Source organism: Crotalus tigris, unplaced genomic scaffold (genome assembly GCF_016545835.1).
Source record: "Crotalus tigris isolate CLP2741 ecotype Arizona unplaced genomic scaffold, ASM1654583v1 scf7180000018371.15429387391:27106975, whole genome shotgun sequence".
In the NCBI taxonomy this organism is placed as follows: Eukaryota; Metazoa; Chordata; class Lepidosauria; order Squamata; family Viperidae; genus Crotalus; species Crotalus tigris.
In genome coordinates, this window is record NW_024096970.1 from 21,201,548 (window position 1) to 21,223,909 (window position 22,362).

Genomic DNA, 22,362 nt, shown 5'->3' on the forward strand with positions numbered 1-22,362 from the left:
AAGGTTTTTTAATGGTTTAATTGTTAGTTTCTTTATATGTGGTTAGATGTTTGCAAGCCATGGTGAATGGCAAAATGGTTAGCATATCGTATTTAAAAGTATAAATAAATATATAAGCCAATAACTAAGATCCAGCTCCTTCTCTGACTGTAATAACAAGCAGATTTCATTCTATCACCTTTTTGCCTATTCCTGGTTTTAAGGGAAAGAATCAAGTCAAACCATATGATTAACATAATGGTAGCCAAACCTTACTTTATTGCTCAGTCCTTATGTAAGTGCATCAAGAATTCTTTTGATTTCTTCCTGAAAATGTAGAATATAATAGCCTGGACTTTGGCTTGCACAATTCCTGTTCTGCACTAAATCTAATATATGTAGTGGTTGACATCAAGTCAGAGTAGAGAGACAATTACTTGTTTCACATGCATTATATATCTATTTGTGTCTGCATCTGTTTCATTTCTGCTTGGTTAAAGTTGTGCAAAAAATTTGAGCATGTGCTTCTGTTGAGTTTGGGCATTGTGTGTAAGAGAAAAGGGTGGAGGGAGAAAGAAACAAAAGCACACCAACTTTTTGCACAGGCTGTGAATGGGCCTGTCTGGTAGCTCAAGAGTTAATAGTTCTCTCTTGTAATTTGTTTCCCTGTGCCAAAGTGGGTGTTGCTGGAATGTGTTTTGTAAAGGGGGGGTACTGAGCGTGTCCTCTGAAGAGGGACGATGTCAGTATCAAAAAGACTCAAAAGGGGGAGGTTTCCAAAAATAAAATTGCCTATCCTATCCAGAGCCGGCCAATGCAAGAGGCAAAGGAGAAGGTGCCTTGGAGTTGTCTGGAAAGAATAATACCACGCGCGCTCTGACAGCCACTGAGGAGAATTCTAAGGCAGGGAACTGTTGCTTCTGGTTCAGGAAGACCTGTGCTGTTGCTCCTTTGAGCCTTCCTTTTCCATCTAGACAGCTGGTTATTACTGAAGCCTCTTTTGGATGTACCTGAACATGTGATTGGCTCTGAAATGTACCAGAGGGATTTAGCTGGGAGGACTTTTTTCCGAAGTCCAATTGTATTTGGTGTATGACCCTATTAATCTGACAAGAGTCCACTTTTTCTCTTGGATGGAAATCATGAGGCGTTCCTGGAACAGTGTTCTCCCATTAACTATAGCACTTTTTATGGGGGTTGTGGACGGTCAGAGAGACCTTGCTGGGCGACTGGATCAATATCCTTCTTTCAGGACAGATGCCGGGAACAGGGAGACGACACAGCTAAGATTTCAGCAGAACCAAGGCAGGTTTGGCCCAAGAACTAAGGTGCACAGTTTGTTCCGGGTACATGGTTCTTCTTCTACATTGGAACATGTTCCTGTAACTCCTCAGACAAATGCTGCGGCTAATGCCCGGATGAGAAACCCAGCAGGGAGGGAACTTCAGAAACAATACTCAGCTCCCACAGTCCACAAACTCCCATCTCTCACCAATGTGAGGTCTCAGAGCAGCAATCCTAGAACGAACACCGGTGCTCTGAGTAGAGGTCCAAGCTGGATTCCACAGCAGAGAACACCATCGGTGAACCTTGTCCAGAATGGACCACGACCACGCACAGCCCCACAAGTGCAGATGCAGACTGCCAGAGGCCGAATGGCAGGGTAAGTGCAACTAGCATTCTCCAGTTGTCATATAACTTGGGAGATCTGAGCGTTCTTTGCTTATCTCCATGTCAGTTTTGCACTTATATTCTGATTTTAGAGCTTATCAATTAATTCAGAATCATCCAGGTGCAAATGCAACCTAGAAAATGCCAATTTACTTCACATAATAACAATCAAGAATTCTACTACTGAGATCTCTGTAAGCCATCTGCTGTATCAGAATCTAGGTGATTTAAGTTTAAGCTGTTATCCACTTTTGCAACTAATTTGGGACCTAAAAAACAAATTAAACTAGGAGACTGTGAGTTGTAGCTTCATCTTAGCCATGAAAGTCAGCTGGCTTACCTTGGACTAATCATATACTCTCAGTGTAACTCACCTCACAGGGTTGTTGTGGGGAAAATAGGAGGAAGAAAGAATATTAGATATGTTTGCAGCCTTGAATTGTTTGTTAAAAAAATAATGGCAGGTATAAACAAAATAAATAAAAAATAAATGTGAAGTATACAAGAATGCTCCATGCTGCACCCACAATTTAGCTATGACAGGCCCAATGATTCTCCACTTGAATGGAGCTGCTGTTAGCTGCCCACCAACCCAAATCTTATTTTCTGTTGGTTACTTCATGTAAATTTGGCATGAGTACTTCCAATTGGAATAAACCAGAGAGAAATTCCATGGATTATAATAATTGCATTGTGGTTTGCAGTGGTAAGCTAAGACACACTGTGCTGTGTTTAGTGGAATGGCCAAGTCTGTCTATGAGTTAAGTTTAAAAAGAATGTGAAAGTGTTAGTAACCATGGTTTGTTGTTCAGATAAACCACAATCTCATGTACTGTCTAGCATGAATGGATGTGTAGGTATACACCACTTTTCCTTTTGGCTTGCCAGACATACAGGTAGGAGGCTGGCTATGTGATATATTAGTACTTTTGTCTCTCTCTTATGTTAGTGTTATGGATTTGCCCTCTTTTTTAGGATGGGGAGGACAGGAGATTTCCCCCCCCTTCTTGATATAGATTTCTAGTCTTTCTTTCCCATAGTTCTGTTACTGAATTCACACATCACACTAAACCAGGGTTTACTTTAATAATGGTTTGTTAAATAAACCACAATTGGCTATGCTTACCATAAGCTGTGGTTTACAAACCAAAATAATTAAGCTCACAAAATCGGCTGAACTAAATTAAAAAAATCACTTAAAGCCCAGTCTCCCCCAATTTGGATTACAAGGATCAAGAACATTTTTTAGGTAATAGCCACTGCCACTTAATTTCATGCAAGGCTTCTTCCAAGTCTAGTTTTTTTAAAAAATGCACGATAAATAAACATGATACATGAATAAGTAAACAAGCCTACATTCTCTGTAGAGTACAGAGAGTTTTGTTGAATACAGCTATCCAATTCACTATTTTAAATATTTTTTTAAAAACATAATTTGAAGTCAAGGGACCTAATTTAAGAGTTAACTCTACCAAGAAGTAAATGTCCAAAAACAAAGTTTTGTTGCCCAGATGTGGTAGCTTTACTTATAGCTTATAAATTATGGAGAGATTAACAATAAATTAGGTGAAAATTGAAAAAGCTTTTTTGAAAATAAGATTTCTTTTTTAGAAAAAACACATACACATTCATTTAGACAATAAGCACAAATGTCCTCATTTAGTACTAATTCATATTAATGCCATCATGATAGTCTAGGACAGGGGTAGTCAACCTTGGCTCTTTTATGACTCGTGGACTTCAACTCCCAGAATTCCTGAGCCAGCTAAGCTGGCTCAGGAATTCTGGGAATTGAAGTCCACCAGTCATAAAAGAGCCAAGGTTGACTACCCCTGGTCTAGGATGCAAAGTTTCAAAGAACCTATTGGATTATCTCACCCAATGTTTCTCAACCTTGGCAACTTGAAGATATAGCTGGCATGAGGATTCTGGTAATTGAAGTCCATACATCTTAAAATTGCTAAGGTTGAGAAACACAGATGTAACCAGAAAGACCAAAACAAAGCTCTTTTCACTGGGGCCCATTCAATACATCTGAGGGGGAAATGTGGTCTGTCAGTGAAGACTATTTCCTTATGGAGATGTTTTGATGTAATGTGTCATTGACATTTTGCTTGGGTATGAACCTCATATGGTTTAACAGGTGTTTTTAGAAACCTTGGGTTTTACTACATGGAGGTTTTAAAAAAAACAATTTTCATTTAATTTAAAGACAAATGTGGGAAAAAAAATATAGACTCAAATTTATTTATCACATATTTCACCAAATGAGGATCCTGGATTGATGGATCCAAGGATGCTCAAATAAATCCCGAAAGAGCATATGAATGAAGGAAAGTGAATCAGTTTAATGTCCATTGCAAGAAGTGTCTATGCCAGTGGTTCTCAACCTGTGGGTCGGGACCCCATTTGGGGTCGAATGACCATTTCATGGGGGTCGCCAAACCACGCTGTCCGCCATTTTTTTCCCTTTTCCCTAGCTGTCCTACTCCCTCTTATTGGTGGCCACACCCACTTGGGGGTCACCACAACATGGGGAACTGTATTATGGGGTCACGGCATTAGAAAGGTTGAGAACCACTGGTCTATGCCTTTCTGCCTTACATATAATCTGAGCATTATGGAAGGAAGAAACTATCAATTTCAGTTCTGTCCCATTTCTCACTTTTTCAATTTATTTAAGATCATATTAGTTTTGAAAAGTCCATACAAAAGTTATCTAGATCTCCTGCAAATCTGTAAAGAATTTATATCTTTATTAGGACAGCTTACCATTTAAACAGCACTTATAACCTTGCAAAAACTTTGAAAGTGGTTTACCATTGCCCTCTTGCTAGGCTTGAAAGGGACCGACCCAAAGTCATTCCATTGGCATTCATACCTAAGACAGGGCTAAAACTCAGTATCTTTAATCATTACACTTATAATCAGTCTTAATTTCAGAATCAGAATCAAAATAGAGCTGGAAGGGACCTTGGAGATCTTCTAGTCCAGCCCCCTGCTCAAGCAGGAGACCCTATCATTTCAGACAAGTGGCTGTCCAATCTCTTCTTAAAAACCTTGAATGACGAAGCACCCAGTACTAGTAATTCATGTGATTTTGATTCTAAGCCTCTGTTTATACATGGATTGTATTATTTTTTGGGCTGCTGCCGCACATGCTGACTCATGTTTAAGTGATCGTCCACTAGGACTCCCTCTCACAATTATTGTTTTTGAGACAGGTTTCACCTAATCTGTACTTATACCTTTGGCTTTTCCTACCCAGGTGTAAAACCTTGCTTTTCTCCACGTTAAATATCATTTTGTTAGATAGGACCCATTGTTCAAGTCTGTTAAGATCTTTTTGGAGATCTTTTCTGAGCTTGTCTTCTGGGGTGTTGGCTACTCCTGCCAGCTTAGTGTCATCTGCAAATTTGATGAGTTTCCTTCTATTCCCTCATCTAAGTCATTTATTAAGATATTGAAGAGTACTGGGCCTTAGACAGAACCCTGTGGTACCCCACTGCTTACTTCCCTCCATGTAGATGTAGTAGCATTAAGGACTATTCATTGAGTAATGTTTGTCAGCCAGTTACAAATCCATCTGGTGATGATGCTGTCTATCTCACATTTTTCTAGCTTACCAAGAAGTAGGTTGTAGTCTACTTTGTCAAGTGCCTTGCTGAAAGTATACTATGTCTATAGCATTTTGTTGGTCTACTAATTTAGTCACTTTGTCAAATAATGAAATAAGATTGGTTTGGCATGATCTATTTTTAACAAATCTGTGCTGGCTACTAATTATAAGTTTATTTGTTTCTAGATATTCACAGATGTTTTTTTATTATTTTTTCCAGTATCTTCCCAGGTATTGATGTTAGGCTGATTGGTCTGTAGTTTCCTGGGTCTGTTTCCCCCCCCCTTTTTGAAGATGGGAACCACATACACATCAATTTGAGTCATCTGACTGTTCCATTCATATTTGGAAAAGCTAATTGGACCAAATTGTTTTTATTTTAAGAATAATAGGTACATAGAAAAGGATAGAACCTATGTAGGGAGGAGGAATTAAACTTTTTTCTGCACATACTCATTACAAACTATGTTACTGCACTAATCTTGATATGTTTAATCTTGGTTTATTAAACCACAGTGATAATTTCATATATGATGCTAAGCTATAAACTGACATTTACAAACTGTATTGTTTGGTTTATCTATTATACAAAGCCAGAATCAAACAAACAGCACAATATATGCAACATATGAATCTGGCCAATGTCAACTTTACAAATGCTCCTCAGCTGTCTTCAAGGTTCTTTAATTGTACATCTGATAATCCTTGTTTCTTACCTGTACATCAGTTTACATGAGGTATAGTCAGAAATCAATTGTCCACTTTGTGGGCCAAACTAGCCATACTTACCAATATGCAAAATTGGGTCAGCTGCTCAATCAACCTAAATCAATGTACAGTAAAGGCTGCCAGAGGGCCATAGCTCTTCATCCACTTCTTTTTGCCGAAGCCTACTTTTTAAGTATTTTTTAAAAATGGAACTAACCGTCTTCTCCCTTCCCAAAAGGACTAGGAAGCTGTTTCATCGGGAAAAGCACAGGTGGGTAGGAGCTGTTCCACTCCCCACTTTGGAACAACAATTGGAACCAGGTGGAACTTTGCTGTCATGGCATCTGTACTGCTAAGCAGACATTCAGAGCTAAACATGCCACAAAGGCAGTTCAGCTTGTTAACTTCTTCTAGGAGTATCACCCTTCTTTAAGCTGTAAACATGTGGTGGTCCTCAAAGCAGAAGGAATTTATTTTGCATTCTTTCTGAGGCAGCAAAAACCACACACTGTTCAAGTCACTCAAATGTTGAGAAAATTATTTAACTGCAACCAGATGCTCAGAGGGTTGGTGTAGAGGAAAACCAGCTGTCCCTTTAGTTTTCCCTGGATTTCAACATATTGTTAAAATTCTCCACCAGAAATGGAAAAGTCCTTTGCTTACCACCCGCAGCAAAATGGACTTTTCCTTTTATTCTAGTTAATAGTAGCCCAGACCACATAGTTGTCTAATTCTGAACTCTTTTGGAGCTGTTTCATATATAATGTGCATCTTGGAAAACCACCTAATGTTTTTGAAGATTTATATGAATATGTACTTTATAAATGAAAAAACATTTTATTTGGACATATGCCTGTATGTTGGGGGTTTATTTATTAGTGAGGGCTATAAATTGAGTAGAAAGGCAAGTATAACTGGAATAAATAATTTAGGAAAGCTAAATTTCAGACTTCATCCTAATAAAAGGTTTAAATGTAATAGTTTGCCTTTACTCTGGAGCTGCTACATTTATAGCTAGAATTCAAATAATTATAGGTATAACTGCAATGGGCATGGCACTTATCTTTGGCATACATATACAAATACATGTATTCTCTTTCTCCAACTGGGTTAAGATTTGTTAAATTGTTATTTCTCTGTATGAATCACTATTCCTTATTTGAAATAGGAGTTACACTGAGCATGACTTCCTTTTATACACGCTACTTTTATCTTTTATTACTTTAAAAATCTTGAACTATTGTCAGCTTTGTGTGCTTTCAGTTTTAATTTAGAAAAAACATATGACCAGTCAGCCGATTATGAAAATACTATTCTAAGGTAAAATCTTACAGTGAAAACCCAACCTGTAAGTGTGTTTAATACTAAAGAGAATAACCAGGTGTTAGCAATGTAGTTTTCCTTTCAAGGAGAATGAGGGGTTAGTAAATTTGCCAAAGTTCTGGAATTTATTCCCTTTGGAACATAAAATCTCTAGCATGAAGTCAGCAGGAGTTGACTTCTTTACTCAGGGGTTTTTATTTTTATTTAACTTGATGTACTGCCAATGTCTCTCAGTGGTTTACAGCTAGGTCTGTTTTCTGGGCAGGGTGAGTGGTGATGCTTATGGAAATCTGTCAGATTATGCCAGCAATCTGAGCTAGAATGAGAAGGGTTTTCTTCCTTTGTAATCAAGTTAGCAAATCCAACATGAGGAATAGAAGGCTATGGTCAATTATTGTGGTATAGTGGTCAATATGCTGGACAGACTCAGCTTTTAGTCTGGTCTTAGGCATGGAAACTTACTGGAGAAATTTGGAGCCAGCCACTGTCTCTCAGTGTCTTGTCTGGTATGAAAGATGGATATAGCAATTTTAAGATAGACAGACTTCAACTCTCAGAAATCCCCAGCCACCATGGGGCTGGAAAACACTGCTTTATGTTATGGTCATGCCAACATGCATCAAAAGAGAAAAATGCTGAATTCATGCATTGGGCTAAGCCAAAATTTGATTAGTTTTGACTTAGTGCAGCATGGGTCACCCACAGTTGTAAAATAGAGGGAAGGATTTATAAGCATCAAATCTGAAAGAGAAAAAAGACTGGGACTGTTAATCTCAATGCAGGTGCAGTGCAAGACAAAACATTGCAGCCTGACAGAGTTTTCAAACTGCAGCATTTTAATATTTTTTTTAAAAATTGAGGGTAATAATACATTCCTTCAGAAGTGCAAAGTGTTCTCCTCCCCATCTAGGGAAACAGCAAATTTTATCTTTAGTTTATTCTTTTAATAAAACAAATTGGAAGTTGGCATGCCATAAAAGAAAGCATGTACCTTTACTATCATATCCACTTGAAGCAAAATCTCTGGCCAAACAATGTTACCAGCAGGGTGGTAGAGGGACCTTTGGGAAATTAATTTGTGGGATGTACTAATTATGTAAATGCCATTTCAAATTTATAATAGAATTCCAAATTATGATTTGATTCAGAAAATCAAATCAATTTGGATTCAGAAAAAAAAAATAATTCTCTACACAGGCACAAATTGCTGGAATAATCCAAATCAATCCAAAGGATCCTGTTGATTTCAGCATTCGAATTGACTCCCTGATTCAATGCAGAAAATAGTTTTCAAAAATAACCTTAGCTGAATGGTTTGGTTTGATTTCAGGAAGTTTCAGGTTATTAATCTTGCCATTTGTAACTATTTAGACCAAATGTCTGCGGGGGACAATGCTGCTCAGGGTGGACCACGGCTCCTAGAACAAATCGATGTATTAAACGTGAGTATAAAATTGTTAGAACTGCTGTTATCAAAATTGCATATGAAATTATACCTACTGCATAATATATACTAGACGTAAAAGAAAAATGCCAGTTTCAAGGGGTTAGTGGTCTAAACTGATATCAGTGAATGCAGAGACAAAGGATGGGGCTGAGGAAAGAAGGCAGTAGTTTTTGCAAGCCAAATATATTTGGAGTTTCCATGCTAGCTTCTATGCTAATATAGATAGAATTTGTCATGTGATACATAAAATGGTTTTTATCTTATCTGCTTTGACCTTGTCTGATTGGAAGGTAATTGACAACATCTATCCAAATATTAGAACAGCGTTAGCAATAAAAATTTTCTTCATTTTCTTCATTTCGTGAAGCTGATGGAGTTGAGAACCGAAAGTAGGATAACGAATATAAGTATGCTAAGCATGATTCTCAGGCAAGAATTAGTACAAAATGGAATTTAATAATGATATTTGGCTATGTTTGCATAATGTACTTAAGAAGGTCAGTTAAAAAATGTAGCAGCAGCAATCCAGAGCATAGTTTGACTTTTATATTTAGTTCTTTTTTTTTTGCTGAATAAATCTGATCCTTTTTGATCAGTTTAGATTCTGTTCCATTGTATGAACACAAGTATCTTCCTAATCAACTTAAGTACAGGTAGTCCTCAAGTTACGACCATAATGGGGTCTGCCCATTATGGTTGTATAACAGTCGTAAAACCATTGTATGATGTTTTTACAGTGGTCATTAAGCAAACCAGTAGTTCACTATAGGCATGGTTTTGCTGAAAATTGGAAGTGCTGGTTTTCAGCAAAATCATCATAAGACGTGGTCACGTGACTGTAGGATGCTGCAAATGGCTGGTAAATGCAGCTGTGCTGCTGAGTGCCTGAAGTGTGGTCATGCCTCCTTTTTCAGGTAGGTTGTAACCTCAACCAGTCAGTAAGCAACCAGTCATTAAGCAACCAGGAGACTGGGGGCTAAAACATATAAGGAATGGTTGCTGGAATTAGGTATGTCTAGTTTAATGAAGAGAAGGACGAGGGGGGACATGATAGCTGTGTTCCAATATCTCAGGGGTTGCCACAAAGAAGAGGGAGTCAAGCTATCCTCCAAAGCACCTGAAGGCAGCACAAGAAGCAATGGATGATCAAGGAGAGAAGCAATCTAGAACTAACTGTCTATGGAGATTCTCAGTCATCCAGGTCATGGTTGTCCCAAAGGTGCCTTTTCACATGGCAACTGGACTTTCTTTTTTCTTTTAGAGATTTGTTGATGCCATCTGGGTCACCTGAGTAGTGCAAATGGGTGTGGAGCCTTCTTGGAACTGTTGAAAGGACTGTGTTTAGACTAGAGATAGATGATGTCATATTCCTCCTCCTCTGTTGAAAGAGGGCTGTTCAGTTTTGACATAGATAGCCTCTCTGACTAAAACACATCAAGGAAACCCTGAGAACTTGTAGCTATCCCAAGTGGGCCTTCATCAAATCCCAAAAAAGACTCAGCAGGAGCTCCTCCATAACAGACAAAGAAGAAAACAATAAATGAAACAATGTAGTCATTCCATACATTGCAGGATCTTGAGCCAACACAACATATGTGCACACTTCAAACCCAAGAATACACTATGGCAGGATAAAACACCCAGATACAAGCTGAGCAACATGGTATATGCCGTACAATGCAGTAAGCCATATGCAGATCTGTACATTGGGGCAAAAAAAACAACCACTTCATAAATGTTTGGCACAACATAGGAGAACAAACCCATCAGGACAAGACTCAGTAGTCCATCTGCAGTTAAAATACAAAGGCCACTCTTTTGAAGACAGCAAAGTCCACATTTTGGACAGAGAGGACCGCTGGTTTGAAAGAAGGATCAAAGAGGCCATCTATATCAAAATTGAACAGATGGAGAGGAATACAACACCATCTATCTTCAGCCTACAACACAGTCCTTTCAGGAGTTCCAAGAAGGCTCCACACCCATTTGCACTACTCAGGTGACCCTGATGACCCACATAAATATCCAGCTGCATCAACAAATCTCTAAAAATGCAAATGACCAGCTCTCTGCAAGGAATATAAATCCTTCCATTCCCCATCATCCAGTCCGAGCTGAGGAAGCTTCTTGGATGAGAAGTGAAATGTCTTCAAAGAGAAAAAAGGAAGTCCAGTTGCCTCATGAAAAAGCAACCTAGAACTAAGGAGAAATTTCCTGCAGAACAATTAATCAGTGGAATGACTTGCCTCCTGAAGTTATGAATGCCCCAACACTGGAAGTTTTTAAGAAGAGATAGGACAACCATTTGTCTGAAATGGTATAGAGTTTCCTGCCTAAGCAGGGGGTAGGACTAGAAGATCTCCAATGTCCCTTCCAACTCTGTTATTCTGTTATTCTTTTTATTTCATGACAAATCAATCCCATTTATTCAGTCCACTGTCAATATTTTTATGAATTATTAAAATTCATAAATAGTGAAGTTTATTATTATTACTATTATTCAGTAGTAAATTAAAGATTACCAGTATGTGAGTACAGCTACTGTCTAGATTTTTGTAGTTTCCTGCTTACAGGAATTTCAAATCACAGAGACTGTCAATGGGAAGAATATAATACAGTTTATGTGAAGAAGGATGCAGTCATATCAACAGTTTTTCAATAAAGGTATGATTCTGATTAGCTCCAGGACAAGTGGACAATTAACAATTATCACATTAAAATCAGTTAAAATAGTGAAGCAGCAATATGATAAACCATTTTTCACAAGTCAGTCCACACTCAAGGGATAAAACAAAACTATTTTTTTTTTTACTTGACAGGCAATTACTTTCCAAGAATTGATCTCTTAAAGAGGTTCAGTCTAGAGGGCTTACTCTAAAGCTGAATGGTGCTACATATCTCCACTTTGTAGCTTCCATTAGACTCTCTCTATGGAACCTTTTCCCACTTTTAGGTTATCACTTCACCTATTCCTTTTTAAGCTTTAAATACGGGATCTTGTAAACTAGAACCTCCTGCTAGGCCATTTACTCCTGCTAGATTAATCAGGAAGGGAAAAGAGTGGAGTGATTTGCAGGGAAATAGGCCCATAAGGAGATGCTGATGAAATCATTAACCATATGGAGTAGAATTGGGGATCAGTTAATTACACTGCAAATCAGAGCAACTTGTCCATTATTAGTTCATTGTTCTAATCTCTGCATCCACTCATGCTTTTAAGTTTCCACACTCAGCAGTCCTCTAAGTCACAGTGGAACAGTTAAAGAAGCACTTGATTTCTCTAGTGTTTCTAGCCAGCACTTGCTGCTTGTGAAGCCCATAATTCTCTGCAGTGTAATATGCCAGAACAGTCCAGGTTGAGGCTTCTGGAGTTTTTGTATTACTTTTCCTTTCAGCTCAGAAATATCAGTTAATTACCTGTAAATATAAATTTTAGTTGTATTATTTGGGATCCTCAGGTATGTTCTTATGAGTAGTAGTTGTCTGTAGATTTGGCTACTATGTTTATTATAAAATATGTACCATCACGCTCCTTAGCAGGGGAAGCTGTAAGGTGCAAAGTGCAGAAAAATAATGAGATGTAATAAACAAAAGAAATTAAAAGCAGGAGGTGAGGGCAAAGAAAAATCTATTTAAATTTAATTTTATATATATTCATGAGAATTTGGTAGGGTCTTATCTGAGAGTGCAGTTCTGCCCTGGACTTGAGTTTCCTTCATCTGATCATTGTCTTGGTAGCAGCTCTTCCTTCTGTTCCTGAAGGATATTCCTTCTGCCCATTATACTCCCTTTGCAGATATATTGATTCCATACCTTATACAGACAGTTATGTGTACAACAGCTTTTGTTCTTTAAACATTTCTTCTTCTCTTAAGAATATCATCAAGTCCAATCACTAATCACTATTTCAGTTCTACTCTTTGATACATCACCATCATGCATGTCTCTATGTTGTTCTACATTGGATACAGAAGGATCTTGACAGATTTGAAGATACAGAAGGATCTTGCCAGACTTGAACATTGTGCCCTGTCTAACAAAATGAACTTCAATGGTTCTACATTTAGGCACAGGTACGGTATAGTATAGTACCTGGCTCAACAGTAGTAACTGTGAGAGAGATCTTGGAGTCCTAATGGACAATCATTTAAATGTGAGCCAGCAGTGTGCTGCAGCTGCCAAAAAAGCCAACACAGTTCTGGGCTGCATTAACAGATGGATAGAATCAAGATCATGTGAAGTGTTAATATCACTTTATAATGCCTTGGAAAGACCACACTTGGAATACTGCATCCAGTTTTGGTTGTCACAATGAAATGATGTTGAGACTCTAAAAAGAGTAGAGAGAAGAGCAACAAAGATGATGAGGGGACTGAAGGCTAAAACATATAAAGAAAAGTTGCTGGAATTGGGTATGTCTAGTTCAGGCATGACAAACTGTCCGATGCATCACACCGAAACTGCGCCCACCCCATTGCCGGCAATGGGGAAAAAGTCATGATATGTTGTGCGACGTCACGTGATGTCACGAGTTTGATATGCCTGGTCTAGTTTAATAAAAAGAAGGACTGGGGTGACATGATAGCAGTGTTCCAATATCTAAGGAGTTGCCACAAAGAAGAGGGAGCCAAGCTATCTCCCAAAGCACCAGAGGGCAAGACAAGAAGCAACGGATCGAAACTAATCAAGGAGATAAGCAACCTAGAACTAAGGAGAAATTTCCTGACAGAATAATTAACCAGTGGAATAACTTGCCTCCAAAAGTTGTGAATGCTCCAACACTGGAAGTTTTTAAGAAGAGATAGGACAACCATTTGTCTGAAATGGTATAGGGTTTTCTGCCTGAGCAGGGGGTTGGACTAGAAGATCTCCAAGGTCCCTTCCAACTCTGTTATTCTGTTATTCTTTTTATTTCATGACAAATCAATCCCATTTATTCAGTCCACTGTCAATATTTTTATGAATTATTAAAATTCATAAATAGTGTAACAAACTTTTAAAGTTCTACAAAAATTCTAAATCAGACATCATGTTCAACAAAACATTAAAATGACACAGAGAACTGTTAGTATCAAAGCCTGAAGTAATGATTTCCATCATGATCTTAAAATGAGATGTGAGACAAAGTTGCAGATATGTTCTGAATAATTGAATTCAAAATTGGAAAAGGAGTCCAGCAAGGCTGTATACTGTCACCCTACCTATTTAACTTATATGCAGAGCACATCATGAGAAAGGCAGGGCTAGATGAAACAAAAGTTGGAATTAAGATTTCCGGGAGAAATATCAACAACCTAAGATTTGCAGATGATACCACTCTAATGGCAGAAAGTGAAGAGGAACTAAAGAGCCTCTTGATGCAGGTGAAGAAGGAGAGTGCAAAAGTTGGCCTGAAACTCAACATTAAGAAAACCAAAATCATGGCATCCGGCCCTCTCAATTCCTGGCAAATAGATGGGGAAGAAATGGAGGTAGTGACAGATTTTATTTTTCTGGGCTCCAAGATCACCTCAGATGGGGACTGCAGCCAAGAAATTAAAAGACGCTTGCTCCTGGGGAGGAAAGCTATGGCAAATCTAGACAGCATACTAAAAAGCAGAGACATCACCCTGCCAACAAAAGTGCGTATAGTCCAGGCCATGGTTTTCCCAGTTGCAATGTATGGCTGTGAAAGTTGGACCATAAGAAAGGCTGAGCGCCAAAGAATTGAGGCCTTTGAATTATGGTGCTGGAGAAGACTCCTGCGAGTCCCTTGGACTGCAAGGCGTTCAAACCGGTCAGTCCTAGAAGAGATCAACCCCGACTGCTCTTTAGAAGGCCAGATCCTGAAGTTGAAACTCAAATACTTTGGCCACCTAATGAGAAGGAAGGACTCACTGGAGAAGGGCCTAATGCTGGGAAAGATTGAGGGCAATAGAAGAAGGGACGACAGAGAATGAGATGGCTGGATGGAGTCACTGAAGCAGTAGGTGTGAATTTGAATGGACTCCAGAAGATGGTAGAGGACAGGAAGACCTGGAGGAATGTTGTCCATGGGGTTGCGATGGGTCAGACACGACTTCGCAATTAACAACAACAAATAAAAGTGTTGCTGTAATATAGACTTTGAAATATTATTTATTCCACATATATAGTACAAATAACAATTGTATTGTTTTTACTGAATTTATAAAGTTGCATAAATATTCTTAAAAGGCTCCAGCTGGTTCCCAAGACACCTTAAATATAAACTCTTTGAAGTATTATAGCAGCTGCCAGGCTCCCTAGCTCAAACATAGCAGAAATATGGTTAGATTAGAATTTGGATTGTATACTAAGATGAAAGTATTTTAAAGTTGATTCTCTTTTGTCAATACAGTATAAAGTGAATTCTTCTTATAACTGTAATAATTAATTGTGGCACTTCATTTCTCTTCCTTTTCCATGGTTTAATGGAAATATTGCTTTGTACTTTTCCAATTTGGACCTAAGCAACACAGGAAGAAGAAAGTACAGTAACTTAGACTATAATGGGGCTCTTTCGACTCTTTTATATTTTTAACTATTGAATGAACTATAGTGAGGGCTATGTTTGCTGCTTGAAGTAATAAGAGCCTCTTAACACTTAACTATATTCCTTTTCCTTGTTTTTCTGATCTCATTGTTCTTCCTTCTTTTGTCTTTTCATAATCTTTTTTGAACTGTGTTTCTTCCTAGTTCTTGCTTCTCAAAATCTTGGCTGATTAAAGTCTTCCACTTGCTCAAGTCCTGCTGTTAACCTGGATGTGCCAAACCTTATGCCAGAAAATTGCCAATTCCACCTTTTACAAGTAGGAGTGCAAGAATTAATGTGTCCAGGGGAAGGTGGGAGAATGGGCTCTTATCCTCCATGGCAAGGCTGCTCTTGAATGTTATCCTCAGGAGATTAGGAAACAAGTTATAGGCAGTACAGAGGATTGGGGGAACTATAGTAAGATTGGAAATTGTTATTGATTGATCCTTTATAATTAGCTATTAAGGTTTGAGATTTCCACCAGGGCAGTGCCTGGCATATTGCTTTAAGAAAAAGAGAGAATACTGTAATTTTTGGGAAACTGACTAAACTCCTATTTTTTAAATGTATAGGAATTGAAGTGAAATTTGTGGTGTGGTTCTTTGAACAAATAGTGCATACAGAAATATACATGTATCTGGGGGTAATAAATGTGCAAAACATACTATGCCATATACGGGAAAGGGGTTTGTGCAAAATGTCTATAAAATTATAATGATTTGTAGATAAACTTTCACTTGACCTTAAAGCAAATGCTTCAACTAATGTGAAATTGAAATAGAATGGAAAATAAATTGAAAAAATGAAAGAAGCTATCATTACCTCATTAATGACTTATAGCAGCGGGTGATTAAACCAGAAAATTATTTGAAAGTCTCATTCCAAAATAATTCCTGTTGATACAAACTAAGTATGTGACACATTGATAGCATTGCAAAATATGTCTTTTGGTACAATATTTGCCTAGCACAAATGGCTTACCTTTTAAATAATCAAACATCCTGGGGTCTCTCTGTTTCAGTAATTCTTTAGAGAAAAAGATAGCAGTGAGTGCAATTGTCCATGTCAATACTCTTTGCTAATGGTTCTGGCAGGAGCTAATAAAGCAGCAGCTGATGGGATCAGACTGAAGGGTCCCTGAAGACAGTTGATGTCCAGAATCTTTTTTACACAGACCTTTTGGAATGGGAGTGGGATCTCTCCTTTCCTTCAAGTACCAAGGGAATAGTGAATGAAGCCTGTGAGTGCTGGAAATGGGGGAAAGGAACTGTTTCTAAGTTGCTGTGGGTTCCCCAGGAATTCTAATGAGGGTTAGAAATCTGTTGGGACTTCTTGCTGTATAAGCTCTATATCTTATATTCAGTTGTATATTTGTATCTTTATCCCTCTATGTAAACTATATGTCCGGGATTACCATTAATTCCAGTGACCTTTTTCTGGCTAAATCCTTGGAAATTTTGAGCGTTTGAATAGAAAAGTGGGCAATGAATTGAACCAACAAAATCTGACAACCTCTCACTGCTTTGATGGTATATTAACTAATTGGGAAGATCCATTGCAAGATTCATACTACTTCAATGGGTTGAGAAGAATCACCATTAAAAGATGTACAAGTTCTGTTGAGTCCTTGGCGCAAAGCAGACACGAGAAGCAGTTGGAGTTCTCAGTTTTCTTTATTCTGCGTTCAGCTTACAAGTAGATGGCTTCAGCAGCTCCTAAAACCTCCCAGCTTCTTATATAGACATTTCCCGGGTAAATGCGATACTTTTCCCGCGCCAGCACCCGCGCATGCGCACAGTGCTGGCGACAGCCTGTCTGGTCCCGGGCAGCTTTGCACCTGCCCGGGACTGCCTGCAAACGCCCGAGCCGTTTGCAAGGCTCGGGACATAACAAGTTCAGTCAAGGTCTTCCAGGATTAGAGCTGACTTCTTGGGGGGGGGGGGGAGATTGGCCTAGGAAAATAGAAAAGGCAATTTTCCAGCTATTTCTCTCTCTCTCAGTGTTATAACTCTGACTTGCTGTGATTCATCCTCTTGGTAAGAAGTTAAAAGATTGTTAGCAGTTCTTCCTGATTTTGGCTTACTTGGTTGCTGGCAGTAACTACCATTTGGAAACTTTTTAGTTTTACGTCCAGAACCACATGAATGAGCCATGAATACTCATGGCTGAAACTTCTTTCCTCCTCCCCTTTCCCTCCCCATAGAACAGAGAGATTGCTTAAATGAGTGGGGGGGGGGGGGGGAAATACAACCTCAACCAATCTCTGTAGGCAAAGTCTCCTATGCCTGACCTGGTTTTTTTCTCCCCTCCTTTCACAGAACAGAGAGATTGGAGGGGAAGGAATTAAAAGACACCAAGTGGGTACACAAGCTCTTTCTGTAGTGCACTTTGAGCTGCTGGTGCCACCAAATTCCTTTTGTATATTCCAGAATATATGTATATTCCCCATTGTATGCCTGTTTAGTCTCTTGTAATCCCTTCCTTTCCAACAAACATTCTCTTCTTGCTAATTATCTCAGTACCCTGGTGAGCCTTCCAAAGAGTAGGGGAGTGGTTAGAAAGCAAAGGAAAAGGAAAGTATGAAACTGATTAGTTCTGTCAGTTACAAGCAGGAGCACCAGCAGGTACTCTCTATATCAGGGGTCTTCAAACCTGGCCCTTTTATGACTTGTGGCCTTCAACTCCCAGAATTCCTCAGCCAGCATGATTGGCTGAGGAATTGTGGGAGTTGAAGTCCACAAGTCATAAAAGGGCCAAGTTTGAAGACCCCTGTTCTATATAGAGCATGATGGTGCAGTGGTTAAACTGCAGTATTGCAGGCTAATTCTGCTGACTGCCATCAGTTCAGCAGTTCGATTCTCAGTGGCTCAAGCAGCCTTCCATCCTTCTGAGGTCAGTAAAATGAGGACCCTCTATTCTATGGGGGCAATATGCTGACTCTGTAAACTGCTTAGAGCAGTGGTTCTAAACCTTTTTAATGTCACGACCCCCAACCGGTTGTAAGTCGAGGACTACTCTACCGGTCGTAAGTCGAGGACTACTCAACTGGTGCAGCACCGTTTGCAGAATGGGACTTTTGGCGGGCTCAGCAGGGCAGAGACAGCCTGGACAATTCCTATTGGCTTTTGAAAGCCAATAGAATTAGACTCTATTCAAGAGTCTATTCTATTGGCTTTCAAAAGCCAATAAAATAAAAGGGGGAAAAAATGGCGGACTGCATTGTTTGGTGACCCCCGTGAAATGGTTGTTTGACCCCAAATGGGGTCCCGACCCACAGGTTGAGAACCACTGGCTTAGAGAGAGCTGTAAAGCAAGTGGTATATAAGTCTAAGTGCTATTGCTATTCCTGCCCTCTTGGGAGTATTCCAAAGGGAGGAAGAGTGGGGAAAAGGAAAGCACAGTCGTGGTTATGTGATTTCTCACTTAACAATTGCTTCAAATGACAACCAAGATGCCAGAGGATAATTGAAGATTACCTACATGGGGAAAATGGACATAGCTCCTTATAATGAATAAAAAAGTAGGTTCAGGCGCTTGGTGTACAGATTCCTATGAAATCATTTCAGAAAATGCTTAGCTGATTAAGCATACCTGTCACAGGTAGTTCTCTCAATATATGACTTCAGGAATAGATTCATAAAAGAGAAGAAAGGAGAGAAATATAAAGTAAAATATAAGTAGCAGAAGAAAGCATGGTATGAGCTGGAGTTTCTAAATGGTTGCTTATTTCTGACTTTTCTGAGCATTCTTCTCCAGCTATTAACAGGTGCAACCATCCTATGCAAGGCAGAGCCTTTTTACTGAAACTGTCTCACACCATTTTAAAAACAGGCTCCATTCTCTTGGTGCTTCAGAAGTTTCCTTTTCCAGATCACACAGTGAGCATACCAAAGCCTCTCAGGCCTGGTGAAGGAGCAGGCTGAAGCCTCCTGGGTCCTAGCAGGGTACAGAGCAGGTCGAAGCTTCTCAGGCCATGGCAACTTTACAAAACTCTGTCGTACCCCCCAACTCACACACAGCCTGCACTGGGCCTCGAAGAACTTCCTCCACCTTCTTGAAGTACCTGTACACTCTTCACTTGGGATTCCATCTTCTTATCAACCTGGAAGATTGTTTAATGATCTCCATTGGAAATGCTGGGATTGCAATCCTTGAACGAAGTGGTCACATGATGTCTTGCTTAACAACTGAAATTTTGGTCTTCATTTTGTTTATCAAGGACTACCTGTAGGCCAAATTATTTTTGTTTACCTTAGTATATACAATACTTGTTGGAGTATTGATTTGTTCTTAGACCTTTTTAATAAGTCTGTTAATTCTACTGTAATATTTTTAAATTTTAACTACTGTCTTTTTCTTTCTGTTTTACTTTATATTTTATTAATCTATTGCCAAGTCATATATTTCTTTCCTCATCCTATATCTGTAGTTTGATTTGTTTTCTAAGCAAAATTAATTATTTTTTTAAATGAAATGCTAATTCAGAATTCACTGTACAGGTAGTCCTTGACTTACAACCACAATTGAGCACAAAATTTCTGTGACTAAGCACGACAGTTGTTACAAGTTGAGGAGTATCTGTAGTGATAATAATTATTCTTTGCCACTGAAACATCACAAGCAGGAGGAAAAATGAGGAAACTGTATTCTGAGAGAGTGACTATGAAATGTGTTGATTTATAAATTACTTGTTTCAATGTGAAGAACTTAGGATCTTCAGATCGTAACATACATGATGGGAGGACTTCTTACGATGCTTTACTAAAGTATGTGTTAAGGATTTGTAACCATACTTAAGAGCAAATATGAGGTAATATCTGTTGCTTCCTTTGGAAGAACTTCCAAAATCAGACCAAGACTTACAGACTTTATTACATTGCAAATGATCAAAAAGTTGGATTAACTCTAGTTTCTGTGCTAGAGTATATAGCTAAGTTGGATGTTTCTGTTCTGCTGCTTTACTTGGCCAGTTCTTGCTCTAGATGGGTCAATATTCTATTCCAGGGGTCTTCAAACCTGGCCCTTTTATGACTTATGGACTTCAACTCTCAGAATTCCTCAGCCAGGCACCCTGCTGAGGAATTCTGGGAGTTGAAGTCCACAAGTCATAAAAGGGCCAAGATTGAAGACCCCTGTTCTATGCAGTTGACTTGTGCAGAAAGCAGGAGCAAGAAAAGTATTTTTACAAATATTTGTATTATATTTCATAAACAAGTATTAAAATACAAACTAACATAAAGGGGAAAGGGGGAGAGGAATAACTGGACAAGTTAAAATGTGACCAAAAGTGCATCAAACATATATAAAACAAAAACGACCTTCAACTTTATTCATTTCAAATTTTCTCTAATTTAAATAAAATTTTAATATTTAAACTATCTTAAAATGCTAATAGTCAACATTCTAGAAAAGCAGGAGCAAGAGTTGAAGATGACAGTTTGTATTTGAGTGTGAAAGTTTCCAAGAGATTTGGGGTAATATAAATGATTAGGGGAGAGGAGTATTGCTCTTGCTATAGACCTGTCAACTACCTTCTCAATCTGTAAATTTGCAGATAAAAGGATTCTTGCAGAGATAGGTCCCCAGTGTGTTTTTTACAAAAAGACTTGATTATGCAGAATATCCCACTGTTCAAGGAAGAATGCGACATATTGTATTTCTCAGTTATGTATGTATTAAAATGTCATCAAACCACTCCACCAAAGTCGATTCTCTTAATGCCAGCTGAGATTCTCTGGTGCAACATCTGTAAATAAAGTTCAGCAGTAAAATAAAATCTCTGAATAAGAGTTTCTTAAATTTAGGCAGAACTTTTGTTGCCAGAAACTGCCTTGAGTTCCTCAGTCTGTATGTATTGTGTTTCCTTTATCAAACAGTGGCCTTTGGTAATGCATTTTAGGACATCTTAAGCCTTTTCCCCCAACATAACCACCTATAACTTTGAGAATTTTGAGTACGGTAAATCAGCCAAGAAAATCCTGATAAAATATTTAGACACTCCACTTTCTCAAATGGTTTTTTTTTTTTAACATAAATACTAAAATTTTTTATTTTTTAAAACATACAATCATTTATAAAAATACAATAAAATTTTAAAATAGAGAACCCCCCCCCTTACCCTCCCTCCCTCCCACCCCCACCCCCCCTCCCTTCACTTCCCAGAGCAGAATACAGGGTTAAGAAAAAAAAGAAAAAGAAAATTATAATAATTAAAAAAAAAGAGAGAAAGAAAAAAAAATATCATAATTAACCTTTAACTCCATAACTTATAAAACAATTCTCTATAATATTTGATATTCATTCATAAAATAAATAAAACTTTTTAATTCCATATTTTTTCTGAATATAATCTATAATATAATCTATCCACCTTCCCCATACAGTAATATATCATGCATATTTAATTTTTAATAAGAAAGTTGATCGGACTTTTAAATCACATATTTTGAGGAATGCCTTACTTCGTGTTTGGAAGAAGTATTATTATAGATTAAATTATAAAATACCTATCTGGGGGATTCCCAGATATGCAATTGAGGGAACCTCTAAGGGGACAAATTTTGATAAAATTTCATATAAAGAATTGTTAATTTGTTCTGGTTCGAATTGGCATTTGAAATCCCTAGATGTATTAAGGCAGCAAAATATTCTACAGTCATGGTTTCAATATTTACAAATAATGGATAGATGGGCTGTAGACAAGAAAGAGGGAATAACACTAGAAGATAGATAATTGGTTATTCAGATTAAAAACCAAGGTCCGGCTCATATAAAAAGAATATATAATGTTTTATTAGATTCGGAAACAGAATTGGTTAAAGATTGTATGATTAAATGGGCTCAGAATATACAGGAGCCGATCTCATTGGATTTATGGGAGATAATTTGGATAAGAAATGTTAAATTTACACAAGCTCAAAATTTGAGAGAAAATTTTTATAAAATTTTTTATAGATGGCATTTAGATCCTAAAAAATTATCTTGTATGTATTCCAACATACAGCCCAAATGTTGGAGATGTGGCAATAATGATGCGACATACTTTCATATTTGGTGGAATTGTAAAAAAGTAAAGGCTTTTTT

At 38.1% G+C, this 22,362-nt stretch overlaps 1 protein-coding gene across 3 annotated transcripts in view; it reads left to right on the forward strand.

Annotated features, from left to right (window-relative positions):
- Nucleotides 1-715: 715 nt before the first annotated feature.
- Nucleotides 716-22,362, forward strand: part of LTBP2 (latent transforming growth factor beta binding protein 2) — a 134,894-nt gene continuing 113,247 nt past the window's right edge. For all 3 annotated transcript variants that reach the window (XM_039351740.1, XM_039351741.1, XM_039351742.1), the window contains exons 1-2: nucleotides 716-1,642; nucleotides 8,672-8,742. In XM_039351740.1, the coding sequence (XP_039207674.1) occupies nucleotides 1,113-1,642; nucleotides 8,672-8,742 (601 nt within the window). In that variant the 5' untranslated portion in view covers nucleotides 716-1,112. The remainder of the gene's footprint in view (nucleotides 1,643-8,671; nucleotides 8,743-22,362) is intronic.